The sequence below is a fragment of the Mustela erminea genome, chromosome 14, assembly GCF_009829155.1.
Source record: "Mustela erminea isolate mMusErm1 chromosome 14, mMusErm1.Pri, whole genome shotgun sequence".
Lineage (NCBI taxonomy): Eukaryota > Metazoa > Chordata > Mammalia > Carnivora > Mustelidae > Mustela > Mustela erminea.
In genome coordinates this window covers 66,978,267-67,003,606 of record NC_045627.1, presented here as the reverse complement: position 1 = coordinate 67,003,606, position 25,340 = coordinate 66,978,267, and the positions used below count along the sequence as shown (strand labels likewise).

Genomic DNA, 25,340 nt, shown 5'->3' with positions numbered 1-25,340 from the left:
GGGACAGCAGTGGCCTGGGAGTGCCCATCACTTCCTGCTGGCCTTGGCCAGGCTCAGCCCCCTCTTGGAGAGGTGAAAGGCTCTGGCCCCGGCCCAAGTCCTCCCATCCCCACCTTCTGTCCGTCCCTACCTCTCACTCTCTCTCTCTGTCTCCATTTCCTCTCCGCTCTTTCTGTCCATCCCCCAATGCTAGCATCGCCCAGCCCCAGTTAGAGTCCATCTTAGAGGGCTTTGAAACTGGCCCAACATCTGAGGATTATGCTCAGCCTAGAAAGAGGGAAGGTCTGGCTTCTGAGACGAAGCTTTACCCTCTTGGGGCTAGGGGTTGCCTTCCCTACCCTGAGCTGGAGGTGCTGGCCAGGCTGCCCCGGTGTGGCCTTCTGCCCCCTCAGTCCCTGGGCCACTGTGAAGTGGGTTCTTACAGAGGCCCGCAAGCAGAGTTGGCTGCTATGACAGGTGACATTGCTGTTCTTTCTGGGCCTTTGCCTTCTGGTGAGGGCAGCCTGGCTGAATGACATTGTTCTGGCGCTGTGGAGACACGGCCCTTAGAGAAGGAGTGTTCAGGAGACGGGCCAGCCAGGGGTTCTCCCAGACAGCTTCTCCAGTCTGGGGACTTAGCTCCGAAGATCACACCTAGAGCCCCCAGAACGAAGGCTTCTCTAGTACCTCCAGTGGCGGTGGGGGGTGGGGGGGTTCCCTTCTCAGGGCCCCTCTGCCACAGTTCACAGCTTCCCACACAGAGCAGCAGGCATGGTCGCCTCTCTCCTGTCCCCTGCTGGGGATGGGGGGACCTGGCTGCCAGGCTGGAGGGCAGGGGTCTGCAGAGGGGACTCCATACCAGTCCAGGCCCTTTGGGGGGTCTCTACCATCTCCTGTTCCACTAAGTTCTCTGCTCCCCACCTCCTTCCCAAAAAGAGCTTCCTCCCCTTCTGCCTGGAAACAAGAGTTGACTTCTCGGGACAAGGCCAAATTTGGCAGCTGGGCCGAACCGCCCTCCCCCAGTCTGAGCCCAGCTCTGGCCACTTCCTCAGTCCGGTGATAGGCCCTTCATGAAACCTCCCCAAATTTCCTCTCCCAAGAACGAAGGCGGAGAGGATGCAGGGAGGAAGGCTGACAGGCCCACCTGGAGCACAGACCCATCTTCTTGGGGACATGAAAAACGCAGAGGTGACTCGGGCCCCTGGACACCTGTCAGTGCTGGCCACCCAACCTTCCACATCCTGTGGCTTTAGTCCCCCAATAAAGCTTATCGCTTCCGTTCCGTGGACACCTGCTGTGCCAGACCCTCCGCTGGCCTGCAAGGCAGAAGGTGGTCTTCTAGATGAAGTCCTCGTGCAACAGGTTCAGTCTCTTCCCTGAGGTCACAGAGCGTGGAGGTGGCAGGCCTGGGATCAGGCTCAAATCTCTGACTCCAGCACTTGGGTCCAGTGCCTCAGTTTCCACATTTGCCGGGCTGCTTGCTGCAAGCTCAGTTCTGCCCTAGAGACAAAGCAAACACGGCACTTATAGTCTCAGACCAGTACTCTCACCAGACCAGTACTCCAAGTGCGTGCGCGTGAGCCGCTGTGAATTGTGGGGTTGATGCTCAGGATGCTGTTGGGATCTGGAGATCGGTCGGGGAGGGCTTGCTGAGGTAGTAGGACAGGGGAGAGGAAGCTGGAGGACCTCTGTCCGGGGGCCATGTGTGAGCTGAAGGACAGGGGCCAGGCTGAGGATAACCCTGGCATGTGGAGCAGGGAGGGAAACCCCAGAGACCTCTCCCTTCTGGCCCCATTTCCCACCATGCTTGCTCTCATGAATTGCATCAGCTAAGGAAGGAGCAAAAGGTAGCCCCTCCCATTCTTCTGGAACCCCTGAAGGCAGTCCCTGAACTACACAGATTAGCTACATGGGTACGTGGGCGTACAAGCGCATGCGTACACACATACACACGCAAGTCCGTTCACCAAGCTGTACTGAGTGTCTCCTGATCTACTCTGCAGGCGGATAGCACCTGGGCACCCGTGGTGCTGTTAGCCTAGGGGAATATCAAAGCCGCCATCCCATTAATAACAGCTCAAGGTTTTTGACCTCCAGATCTGGGTTAGGTCCCAGGCTAAGCTACTTTCATCTCATTTGTCCTCTTCAACCTTAGGAGGTAAGCGCCATTAATCATCCCTATATCAGGGAGGGAAGACTGAGGCTCAGAGAGGTTTACTGATTTGCCCAAGATCACACGCAAGCCAGGACCTGACTTTGTCCTTCTGACCCTAGATCCCTAATGTATTACCTTCTACTTCCAGAGGACCATCCCCCGTATACAGACACTCAAGTTCACACAGCCCTGTATCTCGGTTCCTAGCATACACACACGGGAATCACACACTCAGCGACAGGTATCACATACCAGTGTCCAGGGGCACGTGTTCTCAAGGAGTCACATCTGCCCTTGTGCACACACCAGACAAATTCCTTATCTACTTCTGCACTGGTGAAGATATGGTCCCTGGCGCCCAACTGCCTGGGTCCATTGAGGTCCAGCTCTGCCTCTTCCTAATCATGAACTTTGCCTCAGTTTCCTCACCTGTAAAATGGGGATGGTGATGACAGTAACACTTCATGAGATTCTTTAAGATTAAATATCGTATATAAAGATTGCATCTGACTGTAATCACCACATAGAACCAATGCACACCCCCACGGAGATACATATGCAGGCATAGCACACTGCCGTGTACTCAGAAATACAAAGCCTTGTCCACACCTACCCCCACATGCAGCCCACACGTGTCCGCCTCTGTGGAACAGCGGATGCTGTGGGCACTGGAGGTGAGCCAGGGAGTCCCGAGGGGCTGGCTGATGCTAGAGCCCTCTTAGCCAGCCAGGCCAACCCCAGGGGTGCAGGCTTTTAATTGCTCCTTGGTGGAGCAGAAGGGACTTTGGTCGGGAGCCCCAGTTACAGCAGCTGACGTCTGAGCTGCTGGCATCTGGGAGAGGCTTGTCAGCAGCTGTGGGTGGGCGCCGGCCCAGGGAGCCTCCCCCAGAGGCCCAGCTGTGTGACTCGTGCCAGGCTCCTGGGAGGTCTGTAGGGAGCTGGGGTGGGCACCTCTGCCCACATTCCCCCATGCCCACCTGGGCAGTGTTGGAGCCTGTCCGTCTTTGCTCGGTGGAGGGGCCCGAAGCCACGCCAGGAGCAGGCTTTTCTCTGCAGGGCCTGAGGCAGGAGCGACCCGGGACTCAGAGCCACTCAGCCTAGTTCTGCACATTTCAGGGCTGGAGTGGAAGCCCAGGACGTTGTTCTCCCCAAAACTGTCAGGGACTCCAGCTCCGGGGGACAAGGAGAGAGTAGGATGTACAAGGAAGGATTCTCAGAGGATGAAATAAGGGGATAGGGGAGACAATGCCTGCAGCAAAGAGACCTGAACCCCGGGATTATGAAGTTTTTGGATCCAAGGGGAAAGGCCCATATAGGGGCTGGTCCCCAGTATGGCACTGGGAGGGAGAGGGAGAAAACAGGAGGTCAGTAAGCTGTTCAGACTCCGTTCACTAGGTGAGGACACAGACAAGCTCCATGGAGATCGATGGAGAAAATCTCTCCCTCCCAGCCCCTCCTCCCCCCACCGCAGCCATCCTGGTGCCCACAGAGGGGCTTGCCTCCTTTGCCTCTACTGAAGATGGCTTTGTGGAGCCCAAATTCCAGACACAGAAGGCTGAGAAGACATTTTGGCCATCCAGGCGACCACCAAGTTGCCTACTTTCCTGGGAAACCCTGGGCTTATACAGAGAAAGGAGGGAATAGTCTCCCAGTGGAGACAGAAAGGGATTGTTTCTGAGGGTGGATTTGGCAGAGGCGCATCTTGGTATAGACGAGGCTGGGAGGAGCTCTGCATGGAGAGATGTTGGCAAATCCTCACCAAGACGCATGCTTCCAAGTTCCACTGTTTCTCAGGCACATCCCCATTTTTTCCGATGACCGTAAGATCCCTGGCTCCAGCCCAGGCCCATCCTGGGGAAGCCCCCTCTTGGGAAGCAGAGCTCCCTTTTGATGGCAAGCCTTCAGGGGACTTCCTTAGCCCGCTGTGATTTGCCTTGGCTTTGGGGGGCAGAACTGGGGTGGTCAGGTTGGTGAGGCCCTGGAGGTACGGGAACCAAAACCTGTGTGATTTCGGCATTGGGGCCTGGACCTGGGGATCATGGGAGAGACTCAACCTTTAAGACCCTCCTGAAAGTAACTCCAAGTTGGGAATTATGGTGACTGTTCTTTGGGGCTCTGAGGTTATCCTGCTGAGTGGGAATTTGGGGGAGGTACCGATTACCGAGAGTGGCTCAGAACAGAAGGTCCTGTCCCCACCTGCTGAGGTCTGTGGGGGCAGATGCCCCGTAGACTTAAATTTTGTCACTAGCTTTGACTCACGATGGCGGACCTTCGGTCATGAACCTTGGTGGCTGCTGGGTAGAGATGACGTTAGTGAGGACACTCAGGTTCCAGTGATCGAAACCTGCTCCGGCTTCATTAAATAACACAGAAGGTCAAGGGCTCGCTGTAGTTTGGGCCCCCAGCAGGGTGGTCCAGCTTCAGCCCACTTGGAACCTGAAGCCTGAATGAAGTTCGTGAGGGCTGACTTTCTCCATCTCTGGACTGCACGGCCGCTTTGCTGACTTGGCTCTCATTCTGTGTCTTCCCACATAGCCCTGCAGTTCCTGGTTTACGGGGGACTGAGCCTTCAGCGCGCCAAAGCACCCATGTCAGTTCTTGGGAAAGCCCTGGAACTGTTAGAGCGTGCAGGGAGAGGGCAGGTGGGTCAGATGATGGAGCGGGAGTGCCCACTCCTGCGGTCAAGGAGGTGGAGCCATCTTTGTGGTGGAAAAGCTCCGAGGCAGGAACCCTCTTGCATGGCCTCTGGTCAGGGCTTGCACAGGAGCCCCTGGGGCTGGTGCTTCGTGGCAGAAATGGCTGGGTTCCAGAGAGTGCTCCCCCAGAAGCCAAGAGAAGGGGAAGAGACCCCTGTGAGTTCAGGCCTTCTGATTTCTTTGTGGCCTGGGATCCTAGGAGCATAGCCAGGCTGCTCCAGGGAGCTCCCTCAGTGGCCCACGATGTTCATGTGCCCCCCACCATCCCACTCTGGGGAAAGACCGACTCTGGTGGGGGAGGGTGTGAAAGGGGGGGAAGGCATCCACCCTGGGCTCAAGAGGGGACAGGGACCCAGCTCAGGCCCCTGAGCCAAAGAGGCCTGGGCCTTGAAATTCCAGACCACTCGTGCAAGGCTTTCCCCATTTGTTGGTTAAGACCGGTGTATTTTAGAGCAGTTCTAGGTCTGGAGCAAAGCTGAGCTGCAGAACAGATTTGCTATATGCTCCCTGTCCCCACACGTGCATAGAACTCTCCCCGCATCTAGAGCGGTCTACTTGTTATGGATGAAACTGCACTGACACATCCCAGTCACTGAGATCCGGAGTTTACGTTGGGGTTCACTCTCGGTGCTGTGTGGACAAGCAGGCAGTGACACACGTCTGTCATCACAGTGGCGTGCAGACTTGTCTTGTGGGTTTTGCAGAGCTGCATGCGGAGGGTTCTGGAACTCCTGGGAGGGCGAGGAGCAGTGGGCATTTGAGACTGTAGTACAGGCTGCTCGCTCCCCCAGGCCTGTCCCGTGAGGCAGTGGGGACCTAGCGGAGGAACTTGGAGGTGACTCGGGATGCCGAAGGCCTGTGCAGGAGCACCACTGTTTTCCTCTGTCCCTCAGGCAGTTGCCTCTGCCTCCCAGCAAGGAGCAGCCAGGAGGCTCCCAGTGTCCCCCTCCCCAGGCAGCCACTCCCTGCCGTGGGCAGCGAAGGGGTCTCCGAGCTGCTGCAGGAGAAGCCCAGGATGTCTTGCCAGGGACCCATCCATATTTGGAAACAGAGAGCTCGGTTGTGGACAGAAAAGAGAATTGGTGCCAGATGGCTTTGGGCGTAGAGAAGGATCGGAGTGGGATGGGGGCGAAGACAAGGTCCTGTGACGAGCACCCTCTGAGAAGATACGGACGGCAGCGGGTGGGGGCCCAGGACCTGGGTGCTCAGGGTGCTTTTCTTGGTCAACATTTGTTTAAGTGATAAATGAACGTGCTACCAAACAAGAAAGAAAACCAGTGAGCTTTTATCATTTGGCCATGACCGTGAAGGGTCGCTCAAGGGTGTGGTACCCACTTAGGGTGACTGACAGGTCAACACAGTCAAGGGCAGCTGTGAGCAGCATTGAAGTGCAAATGCCACAGACCCGTGATGGGAAAAGGGGTGCAGCCACCATCCGCAGCTCACCGTGACGCATTTATCTCTGGATCCCTCTGAAAGCCTTGAACGCTAAACTCCCAACCACACCAGTAGTTCCACTGGGTTTCAGAGACCTGAATGGTCTCTGTTTAGCCGGAGCATCCTTGGCCTTTCCTGTAGGGTGATATATCCTTGTTTCATTCTCACTGTTAAATTTTTCCATCACTTATGTAAGTGTGGATCACTGTCCATCGGGGCCTCCCCTTGGGGAGTGTGTTTGGCTTCTTCTCAGCGTGGCATAGGCTTCTGGAGGCCAGACGTGACCCAGGCAATTTGCTGGGTGCCCAGGCTGTGTGGCTCTGTGCCCTGACCCCTCCCGCCCCCCATCCTGCTGGGCAGTCATGACTATGTTCTCTCTTGTCCCCTCTGCAGGCTGGTGGTTCGTGAGCACCTCTGAGGAGCAGGGCTGGGTCCCTGCCACCTACCTGGAGGCCCAGAATGGTACTCGGGATGACTCGGACATCAACACGTCCAAGACTGGGGAAGGTAAGGGCCTGCAGGTTCAAGGGGCAGGGAGATAATGGGGCACATGAGGAGGCACATGTGGGGACCAGGCTGCCTGCAGATCCTCAGGGTTTGGTGCCCACCCATTTCTGGCCCTTGGAGGGAACCCAGTTCCTCCGGAGGGAGCTTTCCCACTCTTCTCCCTAAAACCATCAGAACTGCTCAAGAGAGCTGGGTCATGTCCCAGCCCCTTCCCTGGGGACCCCATCTCACTGGGGCCAGCCGATGAGCTCACCTCCCTTCCCAGGTCTGTCCCTGCTGTCCCTACATGGTCTCACGAGAGGAGAAATTTCCCTGGACTGTGAATCTCACGCTTTGGCAACTCTGGGCAGAGACTGGAGAGAGCAGTCTTAGGACTGGACCCCAAAGCTCCCTTTCCCTGCAGAAGCCCTTGGTTCCTCAGGGGATCCCCCACAGAGACCCCCAGCTTTGCCTCCCCAACCCCACGCGGTGCTCTCTTCTGCAGGGATGACCCCAAGGGGCTGTGCGTGCATAGCTTCTGCTGCTCTGGGCGTCTGTCACCCGGGCCAAGACTACAGATGCAGACCACAGGTCTGAGTCCTTTGTCAGTGTAGCAGGAACCGCAAGGTGGCCCCTGCACCACCAGCCCCTCTGATGAGCTCGGGCCTGGTGGGGTTTTTCTGGCATTTTCTCTTTGGGTTTCAAAGAGCCTGCCCCTCCCCCCAGCCCTCCAGGCCAGCGCTGGCCTGGGCAGCCTGTCTGTGGACTCAGGTATTTGCCAGAGCACGCTGCCGGAGCCCAGTGAGTCTGAGGCACCTCAGTTCCTGGCTGCCTGCTCCCAGTGACTGCCAGCACCCCCACGTCCTGGCAGGAATGCTTGCCCTAACGGTCAGTATGGACAGTCCAAACGGGCCCGTCTGAGCGCCAGGGCGAGGGAGGCCTGTCACCGGGGCCTGAGGCCCGCCTCCACGCCTGCCCTCCCCGCCCCCCCTACACACACACCCTTCATTCCATGCCGCCCAGGCCAAAATAAGCAGCCCGCCAAGCACAGCGCCAGCTGCCCGTTCAGCCTCCCCTTGACTGTCAGTTCCTGCGGGCGGTTGTGGCCCTACCCTTCCTCCCATGTAAATGCTTCATTTCAGTCCCTTGAGCAGGGCTGCGGCCCCTGCAGGGGGTTTCCAGCGATTAAGCTCTGTCGGGAAGGGTTTGCGTGTTCAGGCTGGGTGGTCAGTCCTTCCTGGCTGCTGCAGAGCGCTGGGGCAGAGCCCGCGCCCAGTGTCGTCTCTGGGTCTATGTGGCGCTGGAGGTAAGCCCCCGAATTCCGCCCTCCCACTTCCTCGTGCTGGCCTCACCCTGGGATCTCTCAGGACTAACAATCCCCAGGGTGTAGACTGAGGTCTTACTCACTCCCAGGTATGTGGCCTGGTGCTTGAAAAGCCTTCCCCATCCCCCCAGGAGGCACCGTTATCATCCCCTTTTTCCAGATGCAGGAGCTGAGGCTCGCAGACCGTTAGCTGCACACTCGTCCTCGTAAGGCTTGAGGCTCGGCCGAGCTTCCTGGCCCGGTGCTCCTCACCGCTGCACCCTATGTCTGTCCGTGAGGCATTTCGCTCTTAAGCAACTCTGAGAGGGTGTGTGTGTGTGTGTGTGTGTGTGTGTGTGTGTGTGTATAATGGGAGCCCCGCCTGAAAAGGCTGTGCCCCGAATGTCAGTGGAGACATCAGGAGAGGGAGGACAGAACACGGAGTAGGTGGGAAGGAGCAGGAGAGGTGCGTGTGCACAGAAGCCTGTCTGGTTTGAAGAGAGAGCTTTGCGGAGGGTGAGCGGTAGCAAGTGGCAGATGACCTTGACCTTGCTGGACAAACAATCAGGCGGCTGTGCAGATTTGTGTGTGCGTGCCTGTTCACTCGGGGTGACCCTCTTTCAGACAGATTCCTTGGCATGCTTCCAGTAGGACCCGGCGTGCCAGTCCCCCCAGCAGTGTTTGGGCAGCTGGCAATTTCATCACCATACCTTGGGCATCTCCACCCCGCTTGGCACCCCAGCACCTGTGGTGTGTCCACCAGTCTCTCTCTGTACCCACCTCCGTGTGGCTAAGAGATTAGCCCACCTGGGTCCCCTGTCTGGCCATCTCTTCTCCAGACCTGTTGCCATCCCATTGTAGGTCCCTGGGTCCTGAGAAATTGGAAGCCTTCATCCCATCAAATCTCCCCTAACGATCTGTGTTTGTTTTCATTGCTTTGGAAAAAAGAGACAGTTGGCTGTTTGGGTTTATTTCTCTTATCAGACATTCTGGACTGTACTCCTCTTCCTCCGAAATGCTAGTGGTAGGAGGTAGGAGGCCCAGGGTGGAGGTTGAAGACCCTCTTACCCACTGATGATGATGATGATGATGATGATGATGGCCACGCCCAACACTGGCCAGATGCTCCCATGAAGTGATTGATCCATTGCCTCCCAGACATCCTGAGAGGTGTCCCCTCCACGGAGCCCCTGGGTCAGTTCATGACAGGCAGAACTGGAACCCAGGTCTCTGCCCATACCCCCATGTCCCCATGCCCCCGTGCCCCCATGCTCCCATGCCCCGGAGCCTTCCTCCCTGGTGGGTTTGCATCGGCACCCACCCCCTTGTTGGGGCCCTTTCCATTGCCGGTGGACTAAGGGGCACAGAGTCAAAGGGGAAAAACATCATTAGGCCGAGAGCCTGGGCTCCAGAGCCAGACCACCTTGATCTGTGTGCTCCCTAACCCTTAGCTGTGCTACTCAGCAGATTTCTTAACACCCCTGTGTCTGTGGCTTCCTGTTTCTAACGTGGGGATGGTGCCGATGGCTCAGGGCTTTTGTGAGACTTCAACGAAGTGGTCCTCTTGCATGGCTGCAACTGCAGAAATAGCACTTACGAAGGGACCCCTGGCCTGGGTGTCAGCCGAACCCCTCTACCCACAGACACACTCACCCAGGAGGTCGGCTGTCCGAGTCCTTCCCATCTGGCCTCCAACAGAACCTCGTGTATGTTTCACAGAGCCTGTTGAGTCTCTTGTCCCCTCCCATGCCAGGGCGGGGGTGTGTCAGTGAGGGAACAGGCTTGGAGGACAGAGGCCTGGGTGACACAGTACCCTGGCAGTGAGGCCTCCGCTGAATCGGTACCTCCAACCTTTTGTCCAGGCCTCCTGCTCACCAGAAGCAGGTCAAACGAGACACCCCCTCCCTCCTCCCTTAAGAAAAGCAAACGCTCCCCAGGAGGCTTTGGCGGGGCTTGGCTCTGGTGTGTCTGGACAGTTTTGCTTTGACCCTGACTGCTGGCCTCCCTCCCCCATTCTTGGGCAAAGTGCCGCCCAGCTTCTGCCGTGCCAGGAGATGGGGGCTTCTGGGGTGCTGCCCCGGTCTGGGGTCCATTCCCCGTGGCATCCCAGAGGAAGGCAGAGGGCTTGTGGAGCTGGGCCCCCAGCAACCAAAGGAGCCACCCCAGAGACGGTGGGTAGACAAAAGGGGTCTGCAGCCCTGAGAAGCCCTGTTGTTGCAGATCCAGTGGGCAGTATGCAGGGAGGGAGCAGAACCAAGGCCCATGGTGTCCATTCCTGTGTGCATTTCACTCCGCAACATTTCCTGGCTTCCGGCCCCATACCTGGCCCTGTGCTGGGCCCCTGGACTGCCTGGAGGGCTGTCCCTCTGCCAGGCTGGGGCCAAGGACCTTTTTTACCTCTCAGGGGCTAGGATTCAAAGTTCTCAGCCCCTCCTGGGCTCACGGGTATGAACCGTGGCCTTTCCCCGGGTGTCGGTGGCGTCACCGGGCAGATCCTTCCCCATCCAGCAGGTGCGTGCCACTGGGGCTTAGTCCCAGCGAGGAGGACCTGGGGGCGTGACCCTTCCCTCCTGCCATCCCTCCCCCGCCCCATCCCATCTCATCCGCATCTCCATTCTCTCCGCCGGTTCCGTCGGCCGCGTGTTCCATTGCCATCTCCCACACCAGTGTCCAAGAGACGCAAGGCCCATCTGCGGCGTCTGGATCGCCGGTGGACGCTGGGCGGGATGGTCAACAGGCAGCACAGCCGAGGTGACTGGCTTCTCTTGACCCGCAGCTGCCACCTCTCTTCCTCTCGCTCACTCACTAACCTGCCTCCTCTCCCACCGCTGCCCCTTTCCTCCCTGTGGCCTCCTCACCCAGATGCGGCGGCCAGACTTTCTCTCACCTTCTGCGGCTGGGGCCTGTCGGGGAGGAGGGCGCAGGGGGCTGCCTGGGAATCGGGCTGATTGGGAATTGGGGACGGGTCTGGCTTCTGCCAGCATCCTGTGGGTGAGGTCGTGGGACTCGCGTCGTGACTGTGGGAGCAGCTAGACTAAGAAAGGCTGCATTTGCCCCGGAGGCCTCAGGTGAAGAGAACGGAGGGTGCCGCTCGTCCTCCGCCCCTCGCTGCCCGCTTCCTCTGAGGTGTTCCCTCAGCCGAAGCTGCCCTAGCAACTGCTCAGGACCAGCCTGTAGCCCTCCCCCTTCAGCCAGCTCCGGGGAAACTGGAACAGGAGCAAGAGCGCGGCCCAGCTTGGTCCTGGGGCACAGCCCCCACCAGCGCTGAAGGCGGCAGCGGGCTCAGCCAGGAGCCTCCAGCGTCTTCAGCACTGGGCACTGGCACTTCATGAGGGGCCTGATCGAGAGCATTCCAGGGAGGCTCCTGGCCTGCCATCTGGGATGATCAGGAATCGAGACATTTGTAGGTCTAGGGCCTTTCCAACACCTAGGAGCTTGAGGAGTAGAGAGATTGGGCCGGACCCCCAAACAAACCCCTAAACGTCTCCAGAGCCCGCAGGCCGGGGGGCCCATTTCTCCAGTCTGCGGAGAACACAGCTGGGAAGGCGTGTTCTAGCATAGCAGGAAGCCTGTGACCCCCTCCCCCCCACCCCCAGAGCTTGTTCCTGAACAACTCAGAGACCATGCCCCAGGCAGCAGCAAGCCTGGGCCTGGAGGAGGCCACTGCCCGTGGCTGGCTTGGTGTCACGCCTGGAGCCCCGGCTGCGGGAGCCCGGAGCCCAGCTTATCCGGCGGGCGGCGCAAGGCTGGGACCCTGAGGCCTGGTGCGGGACAGGAGGCCACCTCGTGGAAACAGCAAGAACAAGCTTGAACATAAAGCAGAGGCACCGCAGACCTAGGAGCAGTGGGGCAGCATGGCTGAGGGGCCAGGCCGGGCCAGGATGGAGCCCTGAGCCCTGGCAGCAGAGGACAGTGGGGTGCTGGCCCAGGAAGACAGCAGAGACGAAGGGTTGGCCTTCCCCCCTCCCCTCCATCTTCTGCTCCAAGCACCATCATACACCGAGCCCCACACACACTCTGTCCCCATAAGGTCACGGCCATTCAGAAGTGATGAGTGCTCCTACCCGTGCACGCCCTGATGGTGCCTCCAGCCCACCCACACTGCTCACACACACGCACACACACAGTCCCACTTGTGCACGCACATGTAGACTGTTCCACACACACATTTACACAAATGCACCAGCTGGCTGCTCACGGCCACAACTCAGGTGCCCCTCTCCGGCAGCGCCTGCAGTGTCACACCTGACCCCTCACCACATATACGCCCAGTGCGTTTACAGGTACACACGGTGGGGTACAGGAATATGCACACCCAATGAAATATGTAGTTTTCTATAGACAGCCATACGTGTGCAAATATGTAAGTGAACACGAGCCGCAACTTCCCTCCCTCCCTCTGTCTCTCTCCAATAAGGGACCTAAATAGCATTATTTCCCAGTCTTAGCCCTAAGTTAAATCAGGGCTAAGTTAAATCAGGCAGCCAAGACAAACTTGCAGAGAGCTGGCAGGGAGAAACTTCGCGGCAAGCAGCAGAGCTGGTGGGGGGAAGCAGGCAGCGGGTCATCTACAACTAGACGAGAGAGGCCATGCTTCCCTGGGGCCTCCCCTCCCCAGCCCCACCACCAGCCAGGCCTTTGGAAGCAAAAGGCCTCTTGCCGTGGGGCTGGGGAGGTTGTGGGGGCCAGGAGGGGAGCCAGGGAGACTGCTGACAGAGGGGAAAGCATTTGAAAGAGGAGGCGTCTGTGGTTTTGGAAACTGCAGGGCTCTCCAGCCCCCGCCTCCAAAACCAAAACAGGCCTGTCCACCTCCCCCAGCCAGCCACCTACCCAGCCAGTGGGCGGCCTGAGCAGCCCTCCCTAGGGCCAAGTTGCCACCAACCTTTGATGCCACATGAGAATGACCATGGCCTCAGTGCTTCCCAGAAACCCTGAGGTGCCCGCCAGAGCTTACAGAGCCCCTCTCCTCCACTTGGATTCCTAAGAGTCTCTTCTAGAGACCCAAAGCCCTCTGAATGACTCAGCCACCACCCCAAGACCATCCCAGTCTGTCCGGACATCCTCCATCCCAGTTCCCCGCCCCCGGGTGGGGTTGAAGCTCTGGGCCAGTAGGGGGGCCTGCTTTCCTGCTCCCTTGAGGAAACCTGGGAGCTAGGAACCTGAGGCCTGCATGGCACGTGTCTACGTGGAGGTAAGCCACACCTCTGCCATCTAAGCCAACCCGGACAGAGAAGTCAGCCCCCGCCCAGACCGACTGGAAGAGTTGCCCTCAGAATGCTCGTCATCTGGAACCTGCACGGTAACAAGGCAGGACACACCTCTGAGTTGGCCAGACCTCTTCCTGGGACTCCAAACTCCCAGACATCTGTGTTCTTGGCAGCGTGAGGGCCACTAGCAGGGGGCCTCTGGCAGGAGCTGCTCAGCTTCACTGGGTAAGACGGAGGGGCCTGGCTCTGCCTTCCCGGAGAGGATCAGGGGACAGCAGGGCACTTACATGGCCCTTGGGGCTCTATCCTGAGCACCCCAACACACTGGAGGCTGCAGAGGCTGCTGCTCGGGCCTCACAGCCCTGGAGCCCAAGCCCACATGTCCTGCTTGAGGCCCTGCTCACCACCCTGCAGCAGGACAGGGCCCCTCTGATCTCCCTAAGAGGAGGACTGTAATTTTTCCCTGCAAAGCAACTTTGCCTAGGAAAACTTTAATGATGGCTTCCTGCTGGAACCACAGGCTTTTAAAAATAGTCTAGCTGAACAAAGGCAAAATGTGGAGCCCAGGCCTCGCCTCACCCTAACCTCAGAACCCTAGATCCTCGGGGCCTGGCACTGCCCTTCTGGACATGGCGCCAGCCAGGATTGACCGTGCCCCACTGGAAGATGGAGCGCGACCAGCAGCAGGCCCGAGCGCCGAGGGCTGGCCTGCAGAACACGGCGCTTCTCAGAGGCCCGAGTCAGAATCTGGCTGGACGAGGTTCTCAGGCGGTCTTGGCAGCTCTCCTCAGAACTCCTGAAAGCTTCCAGGAGTTAGTGGATGGTGAGAAAGGCCTGCCCCCGGGAAGAGCTTCACCTTGCGCGGAGCACGCTGAAGAGTGGTGGAAGCTCCCACGGGCCGTCACCTACTTCTGCCTTGGGCGGCCTCTCAGATGCGGCTAGGCCCCTGCAGCCTGGCAGGGAAGCCACATCCACCCCAGAGGGAGCTGCCGCCTCGGCCCAGCACCCAGCTACAGACCGGACCTCGAGAACCCGTAGCGAACCGATGGCCCTCCTGCCACCGGGGGTTGGGGTGGCAGCTGCCCCCCTCCCCAACTCCTGCCAGAGGCCCAGACCAGGCCACCCATCGGAGTCCAGCCCAGGAGTCCAGGAGCTGGGAGGAGGGGGACAGGCATCTGAGAACCCGGCCTCCTGCTATTTTGAGCTCCTGGAAAGCCTCCCACTTAGTGCCCCTGCTCTGATAGCCTTGCCCTTCGGCGATGCTCTGCTTAGTCCCTTTGGAGCCCGGACCGAATTCGGCATGACGCGCTCAAAGGGTGTGGCCAGGGGGCCAGTTCTGTCTAGCTCAGCATCTCGTTCTCCCAGATGGTGAGGGTGGGGATGTGGGCTCCTTCCTGAGATGTGAGCATTCCCCTGGGGAGGCTCCCCACCCAGGTGCAGGGTTTCTGTGGCCAGTCGGCTGTGGGTCCCCGGAGAAGCCCCTCCCTGGAAGCCTGAGCCAGGGCCCAGGGGGAGGCTGCAAGGGGCCCCTGCAGGAGAAGAGCCGAAGGGATCCAGGAAGCCAGGGCTGTCCCCACACCTGTCCCCCCAGGCTTTTCCTGAATTCCCAAAGGGTGCATCCTTCCCAGTACCGGGGGTCCTTGAGCAAGGCTCCTGTGCACACAGGACCCTGCGGGCAGCTCCCCAGACAGGCGTTGCCAAGCTATGTGGTCAGCTCAGCATGCCTGCCTGCTCGGCGCTCTGGGAAACTGTACCCAGGGCTGCCTTTGATCCTTTGGCCACTGAATGCTTGTCATAAACACAGGTCACCATTCCCGTAGAACACATCTTCCCCATAGTCCTCTGGGGAAAGTGATCTGATGAGGTGTTCAGTTTAGTGGTCAGAGGAGGCTTCACCAAGGAGCCCCTAGAGCTGCCAGAAGGTCAGACAGAGGCAGGACTTGTGGGGTGGAGGTGGGAGAGGGCCTCAGAGAGCCAGTCTGGGGCACGGATGGGAGTGTGGCATGTTCAGAGCAGGGGAGCGCATCCCCGGCGAGGGGCTGCCACACATCCCAGGGACTGACTGGCTCAGTCCCCATGAGGGGCAGGTTCTGCTAGCTGTGCCCTCCACCCAGGGAGCTTTGGGAGCCCTGAGGACCCCGGCACCAGCACCCTGGTGGCTGTTATCAGGCTGGGAGGCTGGGGAGGGCCAGGCCACCTGAGGCCCTGGCTGGCTTCTGCACACACTGGGAGCAGTGGTGAGGCCCCGGCTAAGCAGGGCCAGGCCGGGGTGGGAGAAGACAGGAATGAGGGGCCTGCACTCCAGCCTCAGATAACCATGCCTCCCTGCTTCGCTCCCCGCAGAGGAGAAGTATGTCACTGTGCAGCCTTACACCAGCCAAAGCAAGGACGAGATTGGCTTTGAGAAGGGTGTCACTGTGGAAGTGATCCGGAAGAATCTGGAGGGCTGGTGGTACATCAGGTAGGAGCCTCAGCAGAATAAAGAGCTTTCTCTGCCCCCCTCCCCAACTGTGGGGCGGCCGTGGGCAGGTGGGTGCCCCCAGAGCCCAGGCTCAGCTGCTTCAGCTGCATGGCTCGACCAGAGCGCTCGTCCTGCGGCTTCTCTCCGGGGACGTGGAGAGCAGAGATGGTGGCAGCCAGGGCGACACAGGTTGACGTGGAGAGCGTTGTGGCTAGGGGGACATAGGGGTCCTGGCTCCGCCTGCAGCTGGTGGTGCGATCCCAGACCCAGGCGTCTGCCAAGAGGGTCCGGCACATCTAAATTTGGTTTTCTGTGTCTGGTCTGGGCTGCCTGGTATGCTACACAGCTCAGGCCACCTGAAGCGCTGGCGTCTGCAGGCCTTGTTGAGGTCCCGGCGGGCGGCCCCTGCTGCCCACAGCTCAACACTCGGGGGCCCCAGATGCCGGCTCTGCCCATGTTGTTCCCCTCTGCGGGGCTGGCTCACCGGGTTGTGAGAGCCAGGGCAGAAGCCAGGCCTGAGCCCAGGCCCAGGTCAGAGGCCTCCTACTTCTCCTGCCCCTCACCGCTTGCAGGGCCTAATTGCATTTCCCAGCTGAGAAACCCATTTGGGAATGTGGGGAGGGGAGTGGGGAGCTTCCTTGGCAGTCCTGGAAGCACACTCAAGCCTTTGGGCTTCACTCACTTCTTCCCTACCAGGTCATGCCCTCCAGTCCCCTCTGCTCTGGGGCTCTGAGGCCAGCCAGCACCCTCCCAGGGGGGGGCCTTATTCACAGAAAATGTTTTTGGGTGCTTTGGAAGCAGCTTAGCTGTAGTGATTTCACCCAGTTTCAGACAGTTCCATATCTGTGGGCTCTGGGGACCACTTTCTCAGCTCCTCGCACCTAGGAACCCTGGCCCTGCTCTGGGCAGGATGAGTGCTCTGAGCTGTATCCCACAGTGGGAACAGGATTGACCCAAAGGACGTGGGCACTCATCAGATGGTGTCTCGGACCACGGCAGACCGTGATGGTATCAAGATTGGGCTGTGCTGACAGGTAGGGTGAAGGTCATTGGCCTCACGGGAATCGGCCTTAATGTGACCTGGCAAGACGTGACCACCCCTGCCCGTGGCCCCATGCATACTGGTCAGGAGGGCTGAAGGGTCCCTTTCTGCTCTGTTGGTTAAGACAAGACCGTAGGCCTGGACACATGTTTTCCAAAGCCGCTGCCCCTAGACTTTGATATTCTCTAAAAAACTAGACCCAGCCCCAAAATCCAGCAACCACAGATCAACATGGGAAGGCTAGCAGACATTCCAAGGCAGGCTGGTAAGCTAAGCCACTTGCCTGGGGGTTATTTACAAGGCTGCTGGGGTTTTTGACTTTCTTACGATGACCAGTAAGGTCACCCCAAGCCATCTCTTCTTGCCAGCTCTTGTTCCCGTAGCCTAAGTCTTTAGCTGGCGGGAGCTTCCACTGAAAACCATCCTGAAAAGAGTCTACCTTAAAAAGGCTGCCAGACACCCCCCGAAATAGGCTCTTTCCCACCATTCCAGGCTCTGTGTTGATCCTCATTTCCTGTCTTTCTTCTCCCTTCTCCCCTCACACACACATACCCTCCCTCTCTCTCTCCCTCCTCCAGTTTGCTTCCCTCTGGAGTCATTCCGTGCTCCAGAGCTGGAAAGCAGATGTGAGCACAGTTGGACCCAGATACACACAGCCGCTCCTGATTCTCCTGCATCTCTCTGCCCAGAATCTAATTTTATCCATGTAACACCAGAGGAACACAACACGGCTTGAAATGGGAGCACTCCGGGCGCAGGCCTGACCATCACTCCCATGAGACCCCACTCCCCTTCTCCCTAGTATTTTTGTAGAAAAACACCGGCAACAGCCAGCAGGTTCTTCTTTTCTCTGAAATGTGGGAGCACCAGGTTTGGGGCCTGATCCTGCCCACAGCTAGCCTGTGGCCCTCTGCTCCTTGTTTTGCTTTTCTGAGCCTTGGTTCTTGTCTCATATGTAAGATAGGGCATCTTTACATCTTCTGTTCCCAACCACCCCTGAAATTTTTTGTGCTTCTCTCTGCACCCGTTGGGAAGCCAGGCCAGCCCCTTGAGTTCCATCCATTTGGTAACTGATGTCTGCCTTCTAAGCCCCAAACAAGGGCAGGGGCCAGGCCGGTGAGCCTGCCTATACATTCCAGCGGTGTGAACATAAGGAGCCACCTCCTACCTGAGCTTTCCAGCAAAGCTCAGACATGCTGATAGGAACTTTAGCTTCCACATTCTTTTTTCTCTCACCTAATGAACACCCAAGAACAAGGTCAGATCAGGGAGGCAGGAGAGGGGGAATTGTCAGACATCTGGCATGGAGGAATCATTCCAAAGAGCCAGATGTATCCCCGGGAGCAGACAGGGACATTGCAACCCAGACTCAGGGGCATCGGCCAGCAGCTGCTGGACCAGGAAGTAAGCACTTCATGGGCTTGGGGAAAAAGGGAAAAAGCTTCTTTTCGGAAGCCATCAGATCACCTCAAATTAAGTCAGCCCTGTCATTTGCCTTTTGCTCTTGTTTATGGGGTTTGATTTTGTTCTCATTTTGTTTTGTTTCATTTGGGTTTTGTTTTGCCATACCAAAGGTTTTCATTTTATCCAGTCATGTGCTTTTAGTCATTCCATTTATGGTTTTGGCTTTTGGAGTCCTATTAAGAAAGATTTTCTCAACCCCCAAGATAAAGCAAATATTCACAACTTGCATTTTTTATTTTGCTCTACGGTGTGAGGCCAGGATCATAACTTGCTTTTCCTAATTGGGTAATCTGTCATCTCCAAGTGGGTTATTGATACCTCATCCCTACCTATGATGCCATCGGACTATTGATACCATCCCTACGACTAATTTGCAGTGTTACCTTTCTTGTTTTTTTTAAGATTTTACTTATTTATGTGAGAGAGAGAGCACACAGTAGGCAGAGGGGTGGTGGAGAGGGAGAAACAGACTCCCCTCTGAGCAGGGAGCCTGATGTGGGCCTTGATCCCAGGACCCTGACACCATGACCTGAGCCAGAGGCAGACACTTCACTGACTGAGCCACCTCGGCATCCCTGAAATGTTGCCTTTGGCATCAGTCTGTTTTTGGATTTGTTCTGTGAACTTGATCTGTCCATCACCCCGCAGTAGCACTGGTATCTTATCCACTGGGTCATCCTTCTTTATAGGCCTCTTCCTAGTTGGTCTCAATATATCTATCTTTCTAGATAAATTTTTGCAGCTACTCTACCCCTAGAGTTTGCAGAAGAGAAAAAAATGGAGCTCCAGGGTGGAGACTTGTTCAAGGGACCAGAGGCCAGAACTTGGGGCTCCCGCCTTCTCCTACCTGTGCTGCTGCTTCATCCTCTCTGATCACGACCCTTTTCCAGGGGCCAGCCAGCTAATGCACGGCATTCACACCTGCTCTTGTCTTCTCTCTAGAGCTGCTCTCTCTGCTGTGAGGGAGCAGGCCACAGGGAAGTCTACCTTTGGGGCAGCTCAGAATCCGAAGACTCTTCTGATCCTGAGGTCCTACGTTTGCCTGGCTTTGCAGAGCATGAGAACCCACACTGAGAAAGATCAGGCAGAGAGCAAGGAGGCAGAGAGGAAGAACTGGTGTTCTATGTGTCCTTGCCACCTGCCCTCAGTTCCACTTCCCTCCAGAGTAGTGGCATTGCCAGGTGTCTCGGGAAACACGATATAAAAGGCTCAGCTGGGCTGAGCCAGATGGAGCCTGGGGTGTGAGGTCAGGCAGCAGTGCTCGGGAGATGCCATGTCCCACCCCTCCCCACAGGTACCTGGGCAAAGAGGGCTGGGCGCCAGCCTCTTACCTGAAGAAGGCCAAGGACGACCTGCCCGCACGCAAGAAAAACCTGGCAGGCCCAGTGGAGATCATCGGGAACATCATGGAGATCAGCAACCTGCTGAACAAGAAGGCGTCGGGGGATAAGGAGACTCCGCCGGCCGAAGGCGAGGGCCCTGAGGCCCCTATCACCAAGAAGGAGATCAGCCTGCCCATCCTCTGTAATGCTTCCAATGGCAGTGCCCTGGGCGTCCCCGAGAGGAGCGTCTCCAAGCTGGCCCAGGGCTCACCAGCCGTGGCCAGGATTGCCCCGCAGAGGGCCCAGATCAGTAAGAGCCTCCCTGGCCCCCGTGGCCTCCCCACGCAGCTCTTTTAGAAAGTGGTCACAGGGTGCAGGGACCCCCGTCCCATTTTCTTCCTGAGATCTAGACCGACCCTGACCCTAGCCTCACTCTGTGGGCTTGTTTCATGCGGATCGTGAGCAGACAAAGCCATTCCTCACGACCCTTGCACTGAAGGTCAGTGACAGGGGTACGTGAGCTGGTGGTGGCCCCTCCTTCCCTAAGAGAGAGCTAGGAGTGGTCACCTTACAGACCAGGGTATCCCCCAGGCTGGGAAATAGGCCCGCACCCTGCGCAAGGCTGCTTGACAGACTGACAGCCAGTAGAACCTCTTTCCCGGCCTTAGCCTGCCTTTCCTCCTTCCCGGCCACCTCCTGCCAGTTACTGGAAGCCGAAGAGACTTGGAAGGAATGGCTTTACCTCTCCCCGAGCAGTCCGAGAGGGCATTCTTCAGGACAATCCCCGTCCTTAAGAAACCCAGCTGTCTGGCCCCCTCCCAATCTCTGCCCTTCTCTGGCTCAACGGCATCTTGAGTTCAAGGTTAAACTGTCCTATGTTATAAGAGACCAGCTTCTGTTTATGTCCAGCCATCCTCAAAATCTGGAGGAAGGCTGTTTTTCGGTTAAGTTCTGAACTTGGTTTTAAGTGAGCTCTTGTGCTTGAAACCTTTTGGACAGTCAGTCGGGAAGTGTTTCTGGGGCACCCACTCTTGCCTGGCACCGTGCCAGCTTCTAAGGACTTGGCAGTGAGTGAAAAACAGACACAGTCTCTGCTCCTGACTTTGAAAATCTGATGGAGCTACTTACCCTTTCCCCTGAAAAATGCCGCTGTGTCTGTACATTTTGAAACACACACATCATTTTAGAGGGTTCGCGGATCCCCTGGGTGTCAGGGGAAACCCAGCCAAGGAAGCTTAAAGATCCATGGTTTTCCCGGTGAAGAAACTGTAGTGCCTGAGAGCACAGGTTCTTCCAGCCTGTGGGACAGAACCAGGAACTTCCCAGGATCAGGAGGGGGTTGCACCTGGGGAAGGCAGGGTCCAGCACGGTTTGTTGCCCATCATCCGGCTGGGCTTTCTGAAGCCATGTTTCTTGTTCTAGGCTCCCCGAACCTAAGGACAAGGCCGCCACCTCGCAGAGAATCCAGCCTGGTGCGTGCACTGAATTTCTCCTGTTTTCTTGCCGCCTCCGGGGGTGCGCCGTGTCGGCTCCAGTTCGTTGACGGTCTCCTTTCAGTGCCCATCAGTCCAGGGGTTTTCCAGAGCCCTACTGGGCTGCCAGCTTTGTGGGGCCGGGGCAGAGAGGAAAGCCTGGGGATCTCAGCCATCCCAGGGCCCTCGCTGGACAGTTTATATTCAGAAACCCGCTGCGCTCCAAAGCTAAGTCAGTCCATCGCAGCCACTACACTGGCAGACATAAACATTTAGACTGGCCAGCGGGAGTGTCCGGCCAGGGCACTGCCAGGGGCTGGAAACGGGGCGGCTGTCCATGTGCGCCTGGAAGCCTTTCGGCTCCGCCTTCCTGGCCCAGGAGTAGCCAATGGCTGCGGTGGATGCCGGGGTCGGGGAGGAGGAGAGAGAGCAGCCCAGTGAGCACCGTCCGGTTGGGGTACATAGCCAGGACTCGCGTGTGCCGAACGTGAGGGGCTCAACTTGCTGGGGTCCCTGGCTCCTGGAGGGGGGGGGTCCCGGGGTCCAGACATGAGGGAAGCGGATGTATATACTCGGGGTCCTGGGCTTAGGCGGCGGTGATGCTGGGCAGGCCGGGAGCTCTAGTACAGAGAACTCTCCTCGGGGGCAGTGGGGTGCAGTGGAAAGAAGGGCTTCAAGCCTGCCGGGCGTGGATTCACAGTCCACTTCTGACACTTGGGAACAGCGAGACCCAAGGCAAGTCCGTTACCTTCTGCGAAGCTGAATTTCCTCACCTCTGTGATGGGGACGGTGGCAGCCATCGGCTAGGGCTGCGGGAAGGAGGAAGTGGGGTGGTGTGTGAGGGTTTCTGTTTCCCGTGTCAGCTCTCAGAGGGACTGCCTGCCACACCATGTGGAGAAAGGTCTCAGAAGTCTTGCTGGGCTTAGTGGCAAGGGTCCCCAGGATCGTGACCTCTGCCCTGGAGAGGGGAGAGCAGCCGTCTCTGGAGAGTGGGTCATCAGTAAGTGGGTTTTGAGCATTAGTCCCATGGGGATGGGACCACCCCCTGCCCTAGCCAGAAGCCCCAGGGAAGCTCCTGTGTCATGGTCCCCTCGAGTTTTCCATGACTAAATGGTGCTTTCTCCTGTCCTCCCGTCTCTCAGCTTCAGCAGATTATTTTCAGGCAGACTCAATTTTGGGAAGAATGGGGTCATTCTTTCCACACGGACCTGAGGCGGGGCTTGTGGCCACAGGGCTGCTGTTCCCAGCCAGACACGGCTGAACCCCACCTGGCGGGGCTCAGGGCTGGGCCGGGGCCTGAGCCACATCCACTCACGCACATGCCTTCAGGGCCCGACACCAGGGCAGGGCAAGTGCCTGAACTGCATCCGGTCCCTCAGACCAGCTCTCTCCTGCCCTTCACTCACTATGACCCAGGGCAGCTGGGCTGTGACTGGCAAGGTTTGGACAGGCCGAGCCGTGAGGGATGCAGAAGGTTCCAAGCCATAGGAAGGTTTTGTAGAAGGAATGGTCAGCTCTGGCTTCTATTTGTGGAGCGCTTCCTATGTCCTTGGCTGGACCAGAAGTTATGTATATAGCTCAGTCCTCCTCTTCATGACCCATTTCACAGACAAGAAATCGAGACTCAGAGAGGTCACAGGCTTTGCCCAAGGCCACACAGCTGGTGCGTTGCCGAGCTGGGATGAGAGCCCACATGTGTCCAACTGTAAGGCCGAGGTCTTTTGAGGTCTTCCTGTTACACCACAGCTGCTTCCCTCCCCCTTCCCGCTCGCCCTCCCCCCACACTTTTTGTTTGTTTTGCTTTAACCCCTTTGTATGATACTGGGACCTACCGAAAGTAATAGGGCGGCATGAAATCTGTTTTGATGAGAGCAGAGACCAGATGAAACTGGGGTGTCTGCTTCATGGGGACAAGGAGGCAGTCCTCGTGGTTCACTGTTAAATGCTCGGTGCCCTGGACCAATGTCTGGCACCCAGAAGATGCGCAAAAAATGTTTGTAAAGTAAACGAACAAGGCTCAGAAGCCATGGCCACAGCCAAATTCTGAATGTCGTTGACCATGATGCTTGGGATCAGTGTTACCAGTCCAGCACATTCTAACCTACCCACAGAACAGAGGGTCAGTTTTAGTCAGTGCTTGCCTGGCCATTTGGCATCATCGCGATGACCCACTATGGGCTCTCCTCACCCATCTCCACGCCCCCTTACACCCCTCCCACCTCCCCAAAGAGATGCCAGATGTCACCCTGCAGCCCTTCTCCTCAATCTAAGGATGTGGCTCTCTTCCCACAGGGCACTTGGCACAGGCTTTGTTACAATGGCTTCCCTGATTTTTAATTTTACTGTGGGGACTTGGCCACTGAAGCATCTATGAACTGGACCTCAGAGATGTCGGGGTAGAAATTACTGTTACTAAAGATCATTTTGAAGCTCTGAGGCGTTTCAAATGAATCATTGGTATTAGTGGAAAGCCTGCTCAGGAGAACAGTCTCCTGGGGGAGACGGCCTGAGCCTCAGGTGACAGATCCTTTCTCAGGCCTGAGTTCCTGTGCCTGGTTGGACACACCACGTTCGGCCTCTACTGCCCTTCAGGTGGCTTTTGCTCACTGAGCCCTTCCCTGCCTTAGGGGTTCCAGCTGCCGAAGCCGCCAGAGCCCCCTTCTGTTGAGGTGGAGTATTACACCATTGCCGAATTCCAGTCATGTATCTCTGATGGCATCAGCTTTCGGGGCGGACAGAAGGCGGAGGTGAGTCTGAGGGTTTTAAGTCATGCCGCTCAAAGACCTGCTGTGGTTCCCATTTATGCCTGGCTGGCAACATGGCAGGGGGGTGGGGGGCAGGAAAGATACAAAAGCAAGACCGTGGGGATAAAAATTGGCCTTAAGCCATTCTGTGCCATGGTCAGGGCCAGACTCCAGGACTCCTGTCTCCACCCAGCGCTGCCCTCACAGCAGCATTTCCCAAAGCTGGCGGCGGGCGCTGGTCATGGAGGCACCTGGACACGAGGGTCTTCTGTGGCTGAATAGGTTTGAAGGACAGTGGGTTACACAAAATCTACCCAGTTGTATGGTTTTCACTGCAGAACTTATCAGAGCCTATGCTATAGGGATGTCACTGTGTGCATCTCTAAGAGGAGGGGACTAGAATAGCAGCATTGCCCAGACCTACTGGGCCCCAGCACACTTTGTCTCCTAGAAGCACCTTGGGAGCCAAGATTCTGAAGCACTCCATTAGCACGAAGTACTAAAGACCTGGGTTCTGGCCACGTCTACACCACAGGCACTTCTGGCCTTTGATACGGTCACTTCTCTCCCCGGTCTTTGATTACTTGTCTTTGCCAGGGTGGTAACAGACCCTGTGGTGCTCCCCCACCCCCCAGTCTGGCATTTAGGAGCTTCTGCTTTGTGGCCCTTGCAGGGGGCAGAGATCTGTGATGTGGGTCAGTTCTCTGGAGTGACTCTGTGTAGTAATGCGGTTAAATCCAATTAAGACCCCCCCCCTCCGCCGCCGCTGTCCCAAGAGCCCTCGGGCAGCCTCCGCCTCTGGGGATGGTGTCCCCGGTGTGAATGTTTTCAATCACATGTCTTGAATTTGGAACTGAATTTGGAACGTGCAGAAGCCATTCTGTCAGTGGTGCCTAGGTTTCCAGGAGAGCCTCCAAAGCTCACCTGCTCCTCTTGCCCTGGTGCCAGTTTTTCATGCTCCCCCCAACCCCCAAATACCTCTTTCTCCAGGAGTGTCCCACAACCCCAAATTATCTTCCCTTTATGTTCCCCAGTCCAAATACAGCACCACAACCAGCATCGCACTCCTGGCCTTTAGCTGATCTCAAATTGTAGTTAAGAATGAAGCTCCTTGAACTAGTTTATACTAATATGGAAATGACTAAAAGACCCTCATCCCTCTCACAGGAAATCATTTAACCCAAAGAAATCCTTCCAGCCAGTGGGATTTTATTGGGATCCCACATGTAGTGAAATGACCACAGGCAGTAGGGACAGCAGGGAGGAGCTGTGCAGGGTGGCTCTGGGCACAGGCCCCACTTCCCAGTTCAGCTCACCTGCATCTTCCTATTCTCTTCTGACCTGAGACCCCTTTTCTGTGCTCACCAATGGAGGACCTAGCAGTACTGGGGGTAGGATGAGGAGCAGTGGAAAACATTTTTTTTGTACCCATGGAGCCTTTCGCAAGTTGGATTCTGTAGGGACCAGAAGCGGTAGGTCCTCTAAGTACATAGTCTAGGGGGAGAAAAGGGGTCTGTGGATGAATAAAAGAAAAGGGGTGGTGATGGAGACTTGGAGGACCAGGGGAGAGGG

At 57.3% G+C, this 25,340-nt stretch overlaps 1 protein-coding gene across 4 annotated transcripts in view; it reads left to right on the top strand.

Annotated features, from left to right (window-relative positions):
* Positions 1-25,340, top strand: part of SH3PXD2A (SH3 and PX domains 2A) — a 231,778-nt gene that overhangs the window by 196,685 nt on the left and 9,753 nt on the right. For 3 of the 4 annotated variants that reach the window (XM_032313656.1, XM_032313659.1, XM_032313657.1), the window contains 6 exons: positions 6,661-6,774; positions 10,724-10,807; positions 15,607-15,724; positions 19,525-19,862; positions 20,975-21,024; positions 23,652-23,771. In XM_032313656.1, the coding sequence (XP_032169547.1) occupies positions 6,661-6,774; positions 10,724-10,807; positions 15,607-15,724; positions 19,525-19,862; positions 20,975-21,024; positions 23,652-23,771 (824 nt within the window). The remainder of the gene's footprint in view (positions 1-6,660; positions 6,775-10,723; positions 10,808-15,606; positions 15,725-19,524; positions 19,863-20,974; positions 21,025-23,651; positions 23,772-25,340) is intronic. The other variant, XM_032313658.1, reaches the window with a different exon arrangement.